This window comes from Numenius arquata, chromosome Z (assembly GCF_964106895.1).
Source record: "Numenius arquata chromosome Z, bNumArq3.hap1.1, whole genome shotgun sequence".
NCBI classification, from domain to species: domain Eukaryota; kingdom Metazoa; phylum Chordata; class Aves; order Charadriiformes; family Scolopacidae; genus Numenius; species Numenius arquata.
The window spans coordinates 2,708,650-2,722,770 of NC_133616.1; the positions used below are offsets into that span (position 1 = coordinate 2,708,650).

Below are 14,121 nucleotides of genomic sequence, written 5' to 3' on the forward strand. Positions count from 1 at the left end.
TATTTTTATTTCTTCTCGGGAAAGGTTTTAGGAGCATCTCTGCAGTCTTTCCTGCCTCCTTCAGTTGGGCAGGTATCAAAATCCTCTTTACAGATCGTAAAACTTAATAATTACAAGGAATTGTGTTTATTTAGCGGCCCTTGGTGGTTTCCACCTCCTAAAAACGAAGCGCCGGTCGGCATCCGGAAAACCCGGGGTCTCTTTTTAATTTAATACTTATCAACAAGTCGAACCGAGCTATAACCTTCCCGTAACCTGTCCTGACCTGCTGAAATGTGGAGTGACGTGGGCACGGCTGGGAATCGCTTTGTGGGCTGGCAGGAGGGACGTTAAATTTTCCCATTTTTTTTTTTTTGCCTTTTCTCTGCTGAAGATGCAGATATTGAACCTAAAAAAAAAAATAAAATAATGACATATATAGGCAGAAGAATAAAAACAAGCGTGTGTGCACCAAAGCATTGAGCTTCAGTATTTCTGCACCAGAGAGATCTCTCTTGTAGGGTTGGAGCATCGTGGTTGTTCCTCTCGAAGGACCCAGTTTTAAGGTAATTTTATACCGCTCTCAACCTGAAGCGGTTGAACCAGACATGTCACATTCAACGCCAGCGCTTTAATTGTTCCTTTCTCCCGGGGGGGAGGTCCTCTTAACGGCACCTCTGAACCCCTGCAGCTTTATTTTCCGTGTGAACTGGGACTGAAAATATTCCCGGTGGAGCCAGCGGAGCCCAGGCGTGGCAGAGTTTTTGTCTCGATATTCCGTGGGCGATAAGCCGAGCAGCGTGATCTCGGGAGTGTCACCTCCTGTTAAATCGGCGAGGGTGACGAGAGCTGCCTCGTTACGGCAAGGGCCAAGCGACGTTGGGCCTTGGAGGTTCAACGTTTTGGGCTGTGAACCCCTGGGAGATATGGATAAAGGTGAGGTAGAGGATTACGGATGCCACCAGCGCAGCAAAACACCCCGACATCCATCAGTGAGCGTATTCCTTGCCACTTCCCATAATTTCATATGAGACTTAATCATAAATAGTGAATTATTTATGTTAAAAATGGGCTCAAGTGGAAACAATGTGGAAAATCAGATTTTATCCCCCCCCCCCAAAGAGCAACAGGCTCTGAAGACAGATCCTTTACGCAGTGATTTACGATCTGTTTTTAAGGGATTTTTGTAGGTATCTGACTCTTCATCTGTGGGATCTCCGTCTCTGTCCCAGTGCGGGAAGGTGATGGATTTTGCTGCTTTCTGCCCAGTTTGGACCCGTGCCTTCGTTATGCGTGTGGCTTCTTTGCAGGAGGAAGCCTGGGTGACGACTGCAGGAGGATTTCTCCCTCCAAATAGCAGCAGTTCATAATATCAGCCCCTAAACTGACTCTGGCAGGTTAACGGGGAGGGATATTCCTTCATTCCCTCCTTTTCTTTTCTCCCTCCCCAAGCTCTCCCGAGCGTGAGCGGTACCTGAGCCGGGCAGGAGGTCTCCAGCCTCGGGCACTGCCTTCTCCGCTTTTCCTATCGGCTTTGATTTGGAGCTGCTTAAAGCCTCGGAGGTGCTTAAAATGAAAACGGGTTTTATTTGCCCAGAGCGAAAGGATTAAGGTACAAAATAGGAAACGGAATTATAAAACGGAGGAATTCGGGAAGCAAAAAGAAAGCGAGTTTATGCTTAAACCCTGCGTGTCACGAGCCCGTGGTCTTGCGTGGTTTTTGAGTTCAGTTTTGTCGTACCTCACCCCACAGAGAGCTCCCCGTAGTAGATATTTGGAGTTGTTTTTTTTTCAGTGAAAATCCAGTACTTTTGGTTATTTGAAGGGTGGGTAGTCTTGGCTGTACTATATTTCTGGTGTGATTATCTCACCAAATAGCCCAGCTTCCAGCCATCAAGATGGTTCATTAGAGATTCTGTCAACAGTTGGACACACCGCATACTGGCCAAGCGTGAGGACCCGTCACAAGCATCGCTCTGACCCTTTGCAATTTATTTTGCCTTTCTTCCCCCCTCCTTAATATCTGGAAGTGAAAAAATAGGAAGAATTAGAATCATAGAATCATGGAATGGTTTGAGTTGGAAGGGACCTTAAAGATCATCCAGTTCCAACCCCCCTGCCCTGGGCAGGGACACCTCCCACCAGACCAGGTTGCTCCAAGCCCCCTCCAACCTGGCCTTGAACCCCTCCAGGGATGGGGCAGCCACAGCTTCTCTGGGCAACCTGGGCCAGGGTCTCAGCACCCTCACAGCAAAGAATTTCTTCCCCAGATCTCATCTCAATCTCCCCTCTTTCAGTTTGAAGCCATTATCCCCCGTCCTGTGGCTCCCTTCCCTGATCAAGAGTCCCTCCCCAGCTCTCCTGACTAGATGATCTCTAGAGGTCCCTTTCAACTCTGACAATTCCACGATTACGTGACTCACTGCAGGTACTGGAAGGCTGCCATAAGGTCTCCCTGGAGCTTTCTCTTCTCCAGGCTGAATGCCCCCAACTGTCTCAGCCTGTCTTCATAGGAGAGGTGCTCCAGCCCTCTGATCATCTTCCTGGCCCTCCGCTGGACCCCTTCCAACAGGTCCATGTCCTTCCTGTGTTGAGGACTCCAAAGCTGGACACAGTATTCCAGGTGGAGTCTCACAAGTGCAGAGTAGAGGGGTAGAATCACCTCCCGCGACCTGCTGGCCACGCTTCTTTTGATACATCCCAGGGTGCTGGGGGCTTTCTGGGCTGCCAGCGCACGTTCCCAGCTCATGTTGAGCTTCTCATCCACCAACACCCCCAAGTCCTTCTCCTCAGGACTGCTCTCCTGCCGTTCTCCTCCCAGTCCGGATTTGTGCCTCGGATTGCCCCGTCCCAGGTGCAGGACCCTGCACTTGGCTTGGTTGAACTTCGTGAGGTTTACATGAGCCCACCTCTCGAGCCTGTCCAGGTCCCTCTGGATGGCATCACTTCCCTCCAGCGTGTCGACTGTGCCACCGAGCTTGGTGTCGTCGGCAAACTTGCTGAGGGCGCACTCTATCCCACTTTCCATGTCTCCAACAAAGATGTTGAACAGCACTGGTCCTAGTACCAACCCCTGAGGAACACCACTCAAAATATATAGGGGCACATGGGGTGCGGGATGGAGGAGATGTTTCTGGACGGCTGGGATGAGGATCGGGCTCACAGATGGTTTCGTTGAGCGAGGGCAGAAATCAGAATCTCTGCAATTCTCTCCCACCTTCCTTTGACGTTTGTTCTGCCTATTTTTTTGAAATATCGATGGCCTTTCTTGACAGCACTGGAAACGCCTGGTGTTTTAATTAAAAGCTTGGATTTTGAGGGGTCCATAACTCACTGTGTTAATTTGGGGAAGGCTAAAACTTGGCAGATGCTGAACCGATTGCAGGATCCAGTCTGCAGCGGCGGCAGGAGATGATCTTTCCCAGCAGTAAGATACAGGGCTCTCGATTCCTTCGATTAGTGTTGCGTGTTTGGAAACTTCACTCCTTGGTGACATCCATAGATATTAGATATTAGGAGGAAATCCTTTCCTGTGAGGGTCGTGAAGCACTGGAACAGGTTGCCCAGGGAAGTTGTGGATGCCCCATCCCTGGAGGGGTTCCAAGACCAAGCTGGATGGGGCTTTGAGCAACCTGGTCTGGTGGGAGGTGTCCCTGCCCGTGGCAGGGGGGTCGGAACTCGATGATCTTTAAGGTCCCTTCCAACTCTAACCATTCTATGATTCTATGATCCAAGTGGCTGCTCTGTCCTTTCAGAATCCAAAGATTCTGTGGGGTTTTTTTAAGGGTCTTGGCCACAGAGGTCAGTGAATGAATCGATTCAAATCTACATTCAGCAGAGTTTGGAAAAGCGTAATAAGGAAGAGTTTCAATTTGATGAATTCTTTATCATACCAAGATTGCTTTTTCTTTTTTTTTTTTTTTTTTTTGGCCAAAGCAAGGGATCTGTGATCTCTTCAAAATTAGGATATTATTTCCAAAGGCAATGGTGGTGTTGCATGTGACTGGTAAAATGCAGCAGCTTGGGAAGCCCGTCGGGAGGAATCAAAACGTGATGATCCGTGGCCTTCCAGTTCCAGGCTAGAAATGCGCTGATAAGGACCTTCAGCGGCAGGAGAGGGCTGAGGCTGGGTGGGGGGGTCAGGTTTGGGGTTACCAAGCTCCTTCTGGGTGGCTTCAATCCACGATGAGAGATCCCTTAGTGTATGAGTTTCATATTTTGACTCATCTATGACTCCAAATGCTTTATTTTAAGGAAATAATGCCCGACGTGGAGACTGATCCTGTGCGTTCTTTGCTTTCAGATGGTCCTACCACGACTTTTTCAACAGATACCGCGTTCTCATGAAAAAGAGGGACCTCTCCAAGAATGACAAGAAGCAGATCTGTCAGACCCTGTTGGAAGACCTCATTAAGGTGAGCTGGGACCGTATTTTTGGCAGTGACTTTTTTACAGCACGGAAGCTCGTGGCTTCGATGTGGTTTGAATTACTCTCCTTGCTCCTACTTCACCTGTGTAGGGCATCGTGAACCTTAGTCAAAGACGGTTCTGTCGCCCCGTCATTAAATGTCTCTTTGCAGAAATGAGTAAGAGAAAAATGCAACAATGGTTCTATCTTGATGTGTGGGAGACTTTTCTTGGCCGCTAATATGTGGAAAAAGCATCCCACAGATTGGGACTTTTTTCCCTTTAAGCAAATAAGGAGTCTTTGCCTCCTCTCCTCACCAAAATCTTAGTACTCAGATTCGTGTGTGTTATTTTTAGCTCACAACTGGGCAACGCAAAAGATTCTTCCTGTTTTCTTGCTGTTGAGCAGCCCAGAACGAACACAGCGTTTTAGCCAGGTTTTAAAGTTCGATCCTTTGTTTTCCTGGTGGGGTTTTGAGGAATTTACTCCACGGGGTTCCTCTCTCTGCAAAAGCCCGTTCTCCTTACGCACCAAGCGTGTGTCTTGGCTGCAGAGCCGCTTGCAGCATGTGTAGGACTTTGCAGATGTAAGCGTTGATCTTTAGAAGCAAGAAATCTTTTCTTGAAGTCCTCTGGCGTTGCTTTGCTGTATTTAACTTTGAAAACCAACCAACCAACTGAAAAAAACCCCCAAAACATTAAAAAGTTGTATAAATATATGAAACTTCAGACCGAATCCTAGTGCTGCCTTCCTCAATGGGTATATAAAAGCTCAAGTAGTTTGGAGTCTAATAATATCTCCGTCACCCAATTAATAAAAGATGTAGAGCTGAGCTGATAAATTTGATTTGAAGCGGGTTTTTTAATCTGTATGTACTGAGCAACATAGACTGAAAATAAAATAAATAAATAAATGTTTGCCTTAATTAAATTTAGTTTCCTTTATGCTTTTGAAAAGGATCCAGACAAGTTCCAGTTTGGACGTACCAAGATCTTTTTCCGTGCAGGCCAGGTGGCATATCTGGAGAAACTGCGAGCAGATAAGTTCAGAGCTGCCACCATCATGATACAGAAGACGGTGCGGGGCTGGCTGCAGAGGCTCAAGTACAAAAGGCTGAGACGAGCTGCCATCGTCGTCCAGCGTTACACGCGTGGGCACCTGGCGCGGAGGTGGGTGCTGGGAAGCCCTCCCAGGAAGGGCTAACTGGGAGGTCAAGTGGGAAACCACTTCTGGGTGCTCCTATTCTCAATCTGTTCCATCCTGTAGACCTTAAACTTGGGGGTTTCGTAGGAGAAACAGTGAAAATGCTCTGGGTGGGGTGTTAGCTTTCACCCCGGTGAAAACAAGACCCATATTGTGCACGTGGGTACCGCTACGGTGAAAGTTTCTGTGCTGAAGTCAGGACTTTCTCTCAGGCATCTCTTCTCCCAAGGAACGGGCGATGGGACAAGAGGAAATGGCCTCAAGTTGCACCAGGGGAGGTTTAGGATGGATATTGGGAAAAATTTCTTCATGGAAACGTTTATCAAGCATTGGAAGAGGCTGCCCAGGGCAGTGGTGGAGTTCACCATCCCTGGAGGTATTTAAAAGCTGGGCAGATGTGGTGCTGAGGTTCAGTGGTGGTTTTTGTCAGTGTTAGGTTGATGTTTGGACTTGATTATCTAAAAAGCCCCTACCAACCAAAACGATTCTATGATTCTACTTATTCCTGGCCCCTCTCCCCACCTTTATTTCGGGGGCAAGAGATCAAAACTCTTTGCCTCAAACTGATGTCGTATCTATATTGATTTAATTTCTAGGTGCTGATTCAGGGCTATAACACAGGCAGCTCGGCTGTAATCGGATGACTAAAATACTCTGAGATATTTAGCTGAAAGTGTTTCACGGAACTAATATTTTTTCCGGGACTACATCTGGCCAAGGGAGTTTGGATCGGCCAGTGAGGGCTTTGCTGGTTGGTGTGTTCCCCTCTTCGTCAGGGGCCAGCTTTGTGTCTCCTTGGTATCCAAGGGGAAGTTCTCAGAGTTGATTTACTGGCTCCTTTGTGATGAGAAAAAATCACTGCAAATCACTGGCAGTGGGGCTATTTACAGAATGACAGAGCTCAGCGTTTAACACTCTGTGTGTGGGAACCTCAAGCTTCCTTGTGTCGGTGACTCGCTGGGCTTTCTGTAGATAACGCTGTGGATAACTGGAGAGCAAGAAGCTGGTAGCAGAAGTGGGGTGGGTGTGAGGGACCAGTAAAGCGATTTTATAACATCCCAACACTTTGCACCTCGTGCCCCTTATTCATCTGAAAACGCTGCCATTCTCCTGCATCCTGGCCTTCCGGTCCCTAAAGGGGCTTCAGGAAAGCTGAGGAGGGACTCTTGATCGAGGAGGGGAGCCATAGGGCGAAGGGGTCATGGTTTTAAATTAAGAGAGGGGAGATTGAGATGAGATGTGGGGAAGAACTTCTTTGCTGTGAGGGTGGTGAGACCCTGGCCCAGGTTGCCCAGCGAAGCTGTGGCTTCCCCATCCCTAGAGGTGTTTGAGGCCAGGTTGGAGGGGGCTCTGAGCATCCTGGTCTAGCGGGAGGTGTCCTTGCCTATTGGAACTGGGTTGGAACTGGATGATCTTTAAGGTCCCTTCCAACCCAAACCATTCTATGATTCTATGAAAAAAGAACTGCCTGAAGGAAAATTAAGTTTATAGCACCAACGAGCTGCTTTTTGGTGATAGGGATGGCCTGTTCGGCAGTAATGTCAGTTGGGTGCTCAGATCTAGATCAGCTTGGAGAGGACTTCAGCCTCCAAATGACTGCGCTGAGCTTGAACTAGTTGTGCTTTTGAGAATAGAGAAAAATCCTCTTTCTCAAAGCTGCGGTGAAATGAATTTCTGTAAGGGCAGCTTGACGGAAAATGTATTGGAAAAGGGAATTATTTTTGAAGAGTGTCAGCCAGGCATCGTGGGGAGGAGCGTGTGAGAGGTGACCTTGGGCTGGTCCCGCCCTTCAGAGGGAGCAGATGCCAAGTGTAAGACTCTCTCATTGTCTGGTGCTGCATGTTCTCATCATGGGCTCCAGTTTCATTGACACCCTGAGGTGACAGGCATCACTCACAGCAAATAGGAATCTTAAAAGTTTGTAGTTGTCCAAAACACGTTTGTTAGAGGTGTTCAAGGCCAGGTTGGATGGGGCTTTGAGCAACCTGCTCTGGTGGGAGGTGTCCTTGCCTATTGGAACTGGGTTGGAACTGGATGGTCTTTAAGGTCCCTTCCAACCCAAACCATTCTAGGATTCTATGATCTGGCCAAGCTGGCTTCAGGCACTTTGCAGATAGGAATAAAGAGTAGATTTGGGTCCTTTCAGCTTTGTTTCCCTTCTTGTTTTCTTAGAGAAGCTGTGGTGGGTTTGCTCTGTTGTTGGGTTTGGAGCAGCAGTGTTCTCTCTGACTCTACGTTAGGATCTGCCCATCAGAAGTGCTGCTCCCTAATCTGCAGCCCAATTAACTCTGCTTGCCCTTGGGCAACGTGAGATGCTGCCTGTGTACTACAGGGCTCCTGAGCAGTCACCACGTCTCTCCGGAATGCTGGAGGAATGTTGGTTTCTATCAATTATTGGAGTAACAGAAGGTGAAGAACTTCCATATTCCTTCCAAGGATTTCCTCTAAATCATACTGTATTTTGGAAGAACGTGAGATGCTAACTGAATTTGTGGCATTATTTGTGTTTGGTGGAAGGGATTGGCATCGTGGAGAATCCAGGGATGAGAAGGTCTCAAATGAGCAAAGCTGGGGAGTTTGGTGACTTTATTTAAAACTGAGCACAGATTTCTCTTGTCCTCAGAGGTTCATGTCCTTCTCTTGGCTCATGGCTACAGGTAGCTCTCAACAATCTCACAGCTTAATTGGAGACAAGGTAAATGAGACCTAAGCAACAAGAGGAATCACAGAATCATAGGGGTTGGAAGGGACCTCTGGAGATCATCTAGTCCAACCCCCTGCCAAAGCAGGGTCGCCCAGAGCAGGTTGCACAGGAATGTGTCCAGGTGGGGTTTTGAATGTCTCTAGAGAAGGAGACTCCACCACCTCTCTGGGCAGCCTCTTCCAGGGCTCTGCCCCCATCACAGCAAAAAGTTCCTCCTCATGTTTAGATGGAACTTCCTATGTTCCAGTTTGTGCCCGTTGTCCTGTCACCGGGTACCACTGAGAAGAGTCTGACCCCATCCTCTTGCCACCCGCCCTTTAGCTATTGCTCAGCATTGATGATGTCCCTTCTGTCCCTTCTCAGTCTTCTCTTCTCCAGGCTGAACAGCCCCAGGTCTCTCAGCCTTTCCTCATCAGAGAGATGCTTCAGTCCCTTGATCATCTTTGTAGCCTCCACTGGACCCTCTCCAGCAGTTCCCTGTCCTTCTTGAACTGGGAGGCCCAGAACTGGACACAGTAGATTAAGAAAAAGGGGGAGTCTGTGATTAATTTTAGCCTCTCTGGTGGGCTCTCCATGCATGTCTACAGCCTTGGAGTCTGTATTTGACTTTGCATCAGCCAAACATCCCTCTGAGGAGGGGAGGAGGAAGCCCTGGTGACGTCCAAGTGACGGGGTATGAGCTAAAAAAGGGGCTGGAGGCAGGAGAAACCACCTGCTGTAGCGTTTCTGCAACGTGATTTTCCAGTTCACCTCCTTGTGCTGGTTTCCTAGGGATGGATGTCACCTGAACAACTCTTCCCTCTTTGGAAACGGGCCGTCCCTTGTCCCCTTTAATAAGCTCTGGTTCAGTGGGTCCTAATGAGAAACCGCTGGCCTTGACGAAGAGAATATATAAGCCAATCTGATGTGGCTCTTTGAGTTTTGATGTGCTTTTCACAAAATAAAGAAGTGGATCAACTATGCTGCACAATGCTTCATGCCGAGAGCAAGAAACGAATCGTAATTACGGCAAAACGAGCTAATTATCAAATTAAATGGGGGGTTTATGGGCGTTTATTAACCCGCATAACAGCAAATTGAACAAGAGTTCAGCTGGAGAAGGGGAGCAACGTGGCAGGGAGTTGATGGCATCCCTCGTTATTTCATTCTCCGTGAGTTGCCCGGGGCTCTGCTCATGAATGTTGCCAAACCAGTGCACACCGGTTTAAATGTCAAATCGATTCGCTGCCTTTTTCCCCCGAGTCGGGAGATACCCCGTGCCACGCTTTGCTTTTTATAGTTAAGGAAGCGATGGAGCCAACCTCGGGCGTTGCTTGGCTCAACTACGGAAGGTGATGAGTTCAAACCAAGAAAAAAGCTGGGAAATATTTGGTTTTAATGCCGTTTAGGAATAACGAGATGGGTCGATTACTGGTTCCAGTGCTCCTGGGTGCTATGGACGCTGATTGCATTTGTCTTCCCGTTATTTTAACGGAGACGTGCTTTTTTCTTAGCCCTACTGTTTGTGTGGTCCTTCTTGAAGGCCATCAAACTACCTTTGGACAAAAGTTTTTTTTCTCGGTCCGGTTTAAAACTTATTATGACATAAAAAAGAGGGATTGAGTTTTACTTCTCACCTTTTTCCTGTGCTTTGCAGGCTTGCCGAGCACCTGAGGAGGACGAGAGCTGCTATCGTCTTCCAAAAGCAGTACCGGATGGTACGGATCCTCCGAGCTTTCCAGAGGGTCCGCAACGCAACCGTCACCATCCAGGCTTTTGCTCGGGGCATGTTTGTCAGGAGGATTTATCGCAAGGTATGAGTCCACGCAGCATCTTCGCATTAGAAAAGAGTAGGAAGAGCCTTTCTATTTATTCTCTGTATTTATTGTGGCCGGTTTGGATGTTTTACGGAGCCAAGCAGTGGTGCCCAGGGATAGGACAAGAGGAAATGGGCACAAACTGGAACATAAGAAGTTCCACCTTAACGTGAGGAGGAACTTCTTTCCTGTGAGGGTGGCAGAGCCCTGGAAGAGGCTGCCCAGAGAGGTGGTGGAGTCTCCTTCTCTGGAGACATTCCAACCCCGCCTGGACACGTTCCTGTGGGACCTACTCTGGGTGGACCTGCTTTGGCAGGGGGTTGGACTAGATGATCTCCAGAGGTCCCTTCCAACCCCATATCGTTCTGTGATTCTGTGACCACCTCTGGTGTTTCTGGAGAGCACGCGTTGACGGCGAGCGTTGCCGTTTAAAGCTGTGCAAGCAGAAAATGAATTTTGGCAGCAGCACCTCAGCGGAGCAGCTAAATCAAGTTAGTCATTCGGAGGCCGGGAGGCATCGTGGAAATCTGGAAATGTCATTTGATCTAACCCACGCTCTGCAAACCCTCCCTGGCAAAGTGAATTTGTGTCTGAGCCCTGCTGCGGGTGCCGTTTCCAGTACGGCAGGAAGACTGGTGGGGTCTGTCGGGGAAGGCATCGGGTCATTTGTTGATATAAATCCCTCTTTAATTAGTTTCTCTCCATTAGCTTTCTGTGTTAAACCGGGAGCTGAAAGCGAGGACGTAAAGGTTTGATGACAGCAAGTGATACAGTGAGAAATCCCATGGCGGGGGGTTTGGAACTCGATGATCTTTAAGGTCCCCTTCAACCCAAACCATTCTATGATTCTATGAAATCGTCTGTCAGGAAACTGAGACCAGTTTGGGGGGATCTTCTGTCCACTCCACAGATATTGCCTTACTTTGGTAGTCACCTAAATTTATTCCTAATTGTTGTCACCGGGGGTATTCGAACAAGTCAGAGGCATGATGAGCCTGCTCCTGGAGATGATGGAGGTAACCTCGACGCCTGGTGACCCACCAGAGAGACCAGGGATGTCCTTCAAAACAGAGCAGCTGGATGCTGGTGATCAGGAATTTGTGCTGCTGCTGCTTTTTCAGTATCTATTATTTTAAAATCAGAAGCCTCTGCAAGGGAGGCAGCTGATTTGGCGTTTAAACTCTCTGAGATTCAAGACAACCCAACATCTTAAGAGGGTGTAGAAGTTCAGGCCTCATCCTTAATCTCTGGAGCACCTTGATAAAGGCGTTGGGTGGAGTTGTCGGTTCAAGTGCAGGCTCAGCAACAGATGCAGAGCTGTAGGTGATGCTCCGTGGGGTCAGGACACGCCGAGTGTCCACCAGGACTTTGCTGTAAGGCTGGAACAGGTCCCCAGAGTGATGCGGTAGGGTTTCTTCTAGCTCTTTGAGCGCCCTCAGCTTTCTCCACCCATAAGAGTGCCAAGATTGGAGACGTACAAAGTTCATTTCAGAGTAACTCCTGCTGTGTCCTAAGTTCACACAATCCCTTTCCTCTCAATTAAAATTTGCAAGTGCAAAGAAAGCCTTAGGGTGAAACAAAAGATGTGTAAGAGAAGCTGATACGGTACCTTTTCCTCCTTGGAGGAGAAGCCCTTTTGAAGGCAGGTTGGGAAGTGTTGGGTGTTGCAACAAAATCAAGGCTTCTGCCACTTTTACAGGTGACTTTTCTCCCTTGATTGTCATGTTTCTGCCCATGTTTTACAGATCCTTGCGGAGCACAAAGCCACCATCCTCCAGAAGTATGCCCGTGGCTGGCTGGCCCGCACTCGCTTCCGCCGGGTCAGAGGTGCCACCATCGTTCTGCAGTGCTACTACCGGCGCATGAAGGCCAGGCAGGAGCTGAAGGCGCTGAAGATTGAGGCCCGCTCAGCCCAGCACCTGAAGAAGCTCAACATTGGCATGGAGAACAAGGTGGTCCAGCTTCAAAGGAAGATCGATGAGCAGGTACGTCCTGAGTTGTGATGGGACAAGTGTGGTCCTGCTTCTGCTTTGCCTCTCTTGTGCTGTCCTTGCTGGGAAGGCTTTTGTCTTCCCATGATGGCTGGGAAGGACCAGGCTGGATGGGGCTTTGAGCCACCTGGTCTAGTGGGAGGTGTCCCTGCCCATGGCAGGGGGGTTGGAATTGGATGATCTTTAAGGTCCCTTCCAACTCTAACCATTCTATGATTCTATGATGATGTGGTGGTGGTAGCCTTTTACTGCTGACCAGACACTTGTAAGGGTGGGACACCACCATGGAAGTGCAGATGCACTTGGATCTTGGGTCTCCACTGAAGAGCTTCCTCAGTAAGCTCCAAAAACTGTGTTGTAGTTGTGAGAACTGCCCAGAAGGATGAGGAGGAGGAAGATAAAATGGGATGATTTTGAAAGCTCTTGCTTGAAAATCCAACCCAGCTCTATGTGAGATCCTGATGTCAAACAGACTTTGGCCATTACTGAACCATACATCCTGTGAGTCACATCACCTGGAAAGTAAAGGGTAAATTGGGTAAATATTCACTTTGCAAAGTAGTTTGAGCACATTTGTGGTATTAGAGGTAACCACTGCTCAGAAGGAGGAGCCACGATGAGGGGTGAGATGGCGCCATGTAAGCGATGGATGGCTTGATGGTCTTAGTGTGACACCTTGATCACAGAAGGGCCTTCGTCAAATGCCACTTGTCATTGATGAGCTGCAGAATAATTGTTTGATTACACACTTAGGAGGGTTTTCCCACCTACCAACCTGAGACTTTGCAAATTAATCCGATAAATACCCTCTGTGTTGCTTCCTAGGGCTCTCCAAGGTCTTCAAGGATAAGGAATGCTGAGTAGGGCCTGACTGTATCCGCTAATATTAATTGAGAAATTCATATCCACCTATATCCTTAAAAAACCCTTTTATGGGCAGGATAAACGTTCTCTGTAATTGATGATACCTTTTTATTTATAGTACCATTGATTAATTATTGCAGTTTATCATAGCATTTCGGCTGTTGTCCCTTACACATCACCCGTGGTTTCCTCGTCACCTTAAATCTCTCCCGTCACTGTAGGACACCGGAGGTTCCTGCCGTGAAGATGATGAGAAACGACTCCGTGTTGGCTCAGACGCTGCGGAGTCGAGACACCCGGGGATTTGTGTCACCCCTGGCCGCTTTCGCTTTTTAATTGGCTGCAAAGCGCGCATCGCGGCGGAGTCTGACTCCTAAATCCCGATGTTTAATTTGAAAATTAAACTTGCATAGATTTTACAGATAAACTGTACCTTAGGAGGGGAAAACTGTAGACATAAGGTTCTTTATCAGTATGTCAGAAACCTGTTTGATACGACTGCCCCTCATCTGGAGGGTATTTAGTGAAATTAATTAAGAGGAGTCATTTCAGGTCCATGTACTTAGGCTAGATTCGTGCAACGAGCATGAATGTCTGCATCACAGAATGATACAGGGTTGGAAGGGACCTCTGGAGATCATCTAGTCCAACCCCCAGTCAGAGCAGGTCCACCCAGAGCAGGTTGCACAGGAACGTGTCCAGGTGGGGTTTGAATGTCTCCAGAGAAGGAGACTCCACCACCTCTCTGGGCAGCCTCTTCCAGGTCTCTGCCACCCTCAAAGTGAAAAAGTTCCTCCTCATGTTTAGGTGGAACTTCTTAGGTTCAAGTTTGTGCCCGTTACCTCTTGTCCTGTCCCTGGGCACCACTGAAAAAAGACTGGCCCCATCCTCCTGACACCCACCCTTGAAGTATTTATAGGCCTTGATCAGATCCCCCCTCAGGCTTCTCTTCTCCAGACTCAAAAGACCCAAGTCCCTCAGCCTCTCCTCGTAAGGGAGATGCTCCAGGCCCCTCATCATCTTTGTAGCCCTCTGCTGTCCCCTCTCCAGCAGTTGCCTGTCCTTCTTGAACTGGGGAGCCCAGAACTGGTCCCAGTGCACCAGCTGTGGCCTCCCCAGGGCAGAGCAGAGGGGGAGGATAACCTCTCTCGACCTGCTGGTCACCCTCTTCCTGAT

The 14,121-nt window shown here is 48.5% G+C and overlaps 1 protein-coding gene across 1 annotated transcript in view; it reads left to right on the forward strand.

Annotated features, from left to right (window-relative positions):
- Nucleotides 1–14,121, forward strand: part of LOC141477185 (unconventional myosin-Vb-like) — a 170,368-nt gene that overhangs the window by 106,559 nt on the left and 49,688 nt on the right. The window contains exons 18-21 of the mRNA XM_074166272.1: nucleotides 4,283–4,394; nucleotides 5,345–5,556; nucleotides 9,931–10,087; nucleotides 11,836–12,075. Of these exons, the coding sequence (XP_074022373.1) occupies nucleotides 4,283–4,394; nucleotides 5,345–5,556; nucleotides 9,931–10,087; nucleotides 11,836–12,075 (721 nt within the window). The remainder of the gene's footprint in view (nucleotides 1–4,282; nucleotides 4,395–5,344; nucleotides 5,557–9,930; nucleotides 10,088–11,835; nucleotides 12,076–14,121) is intronic.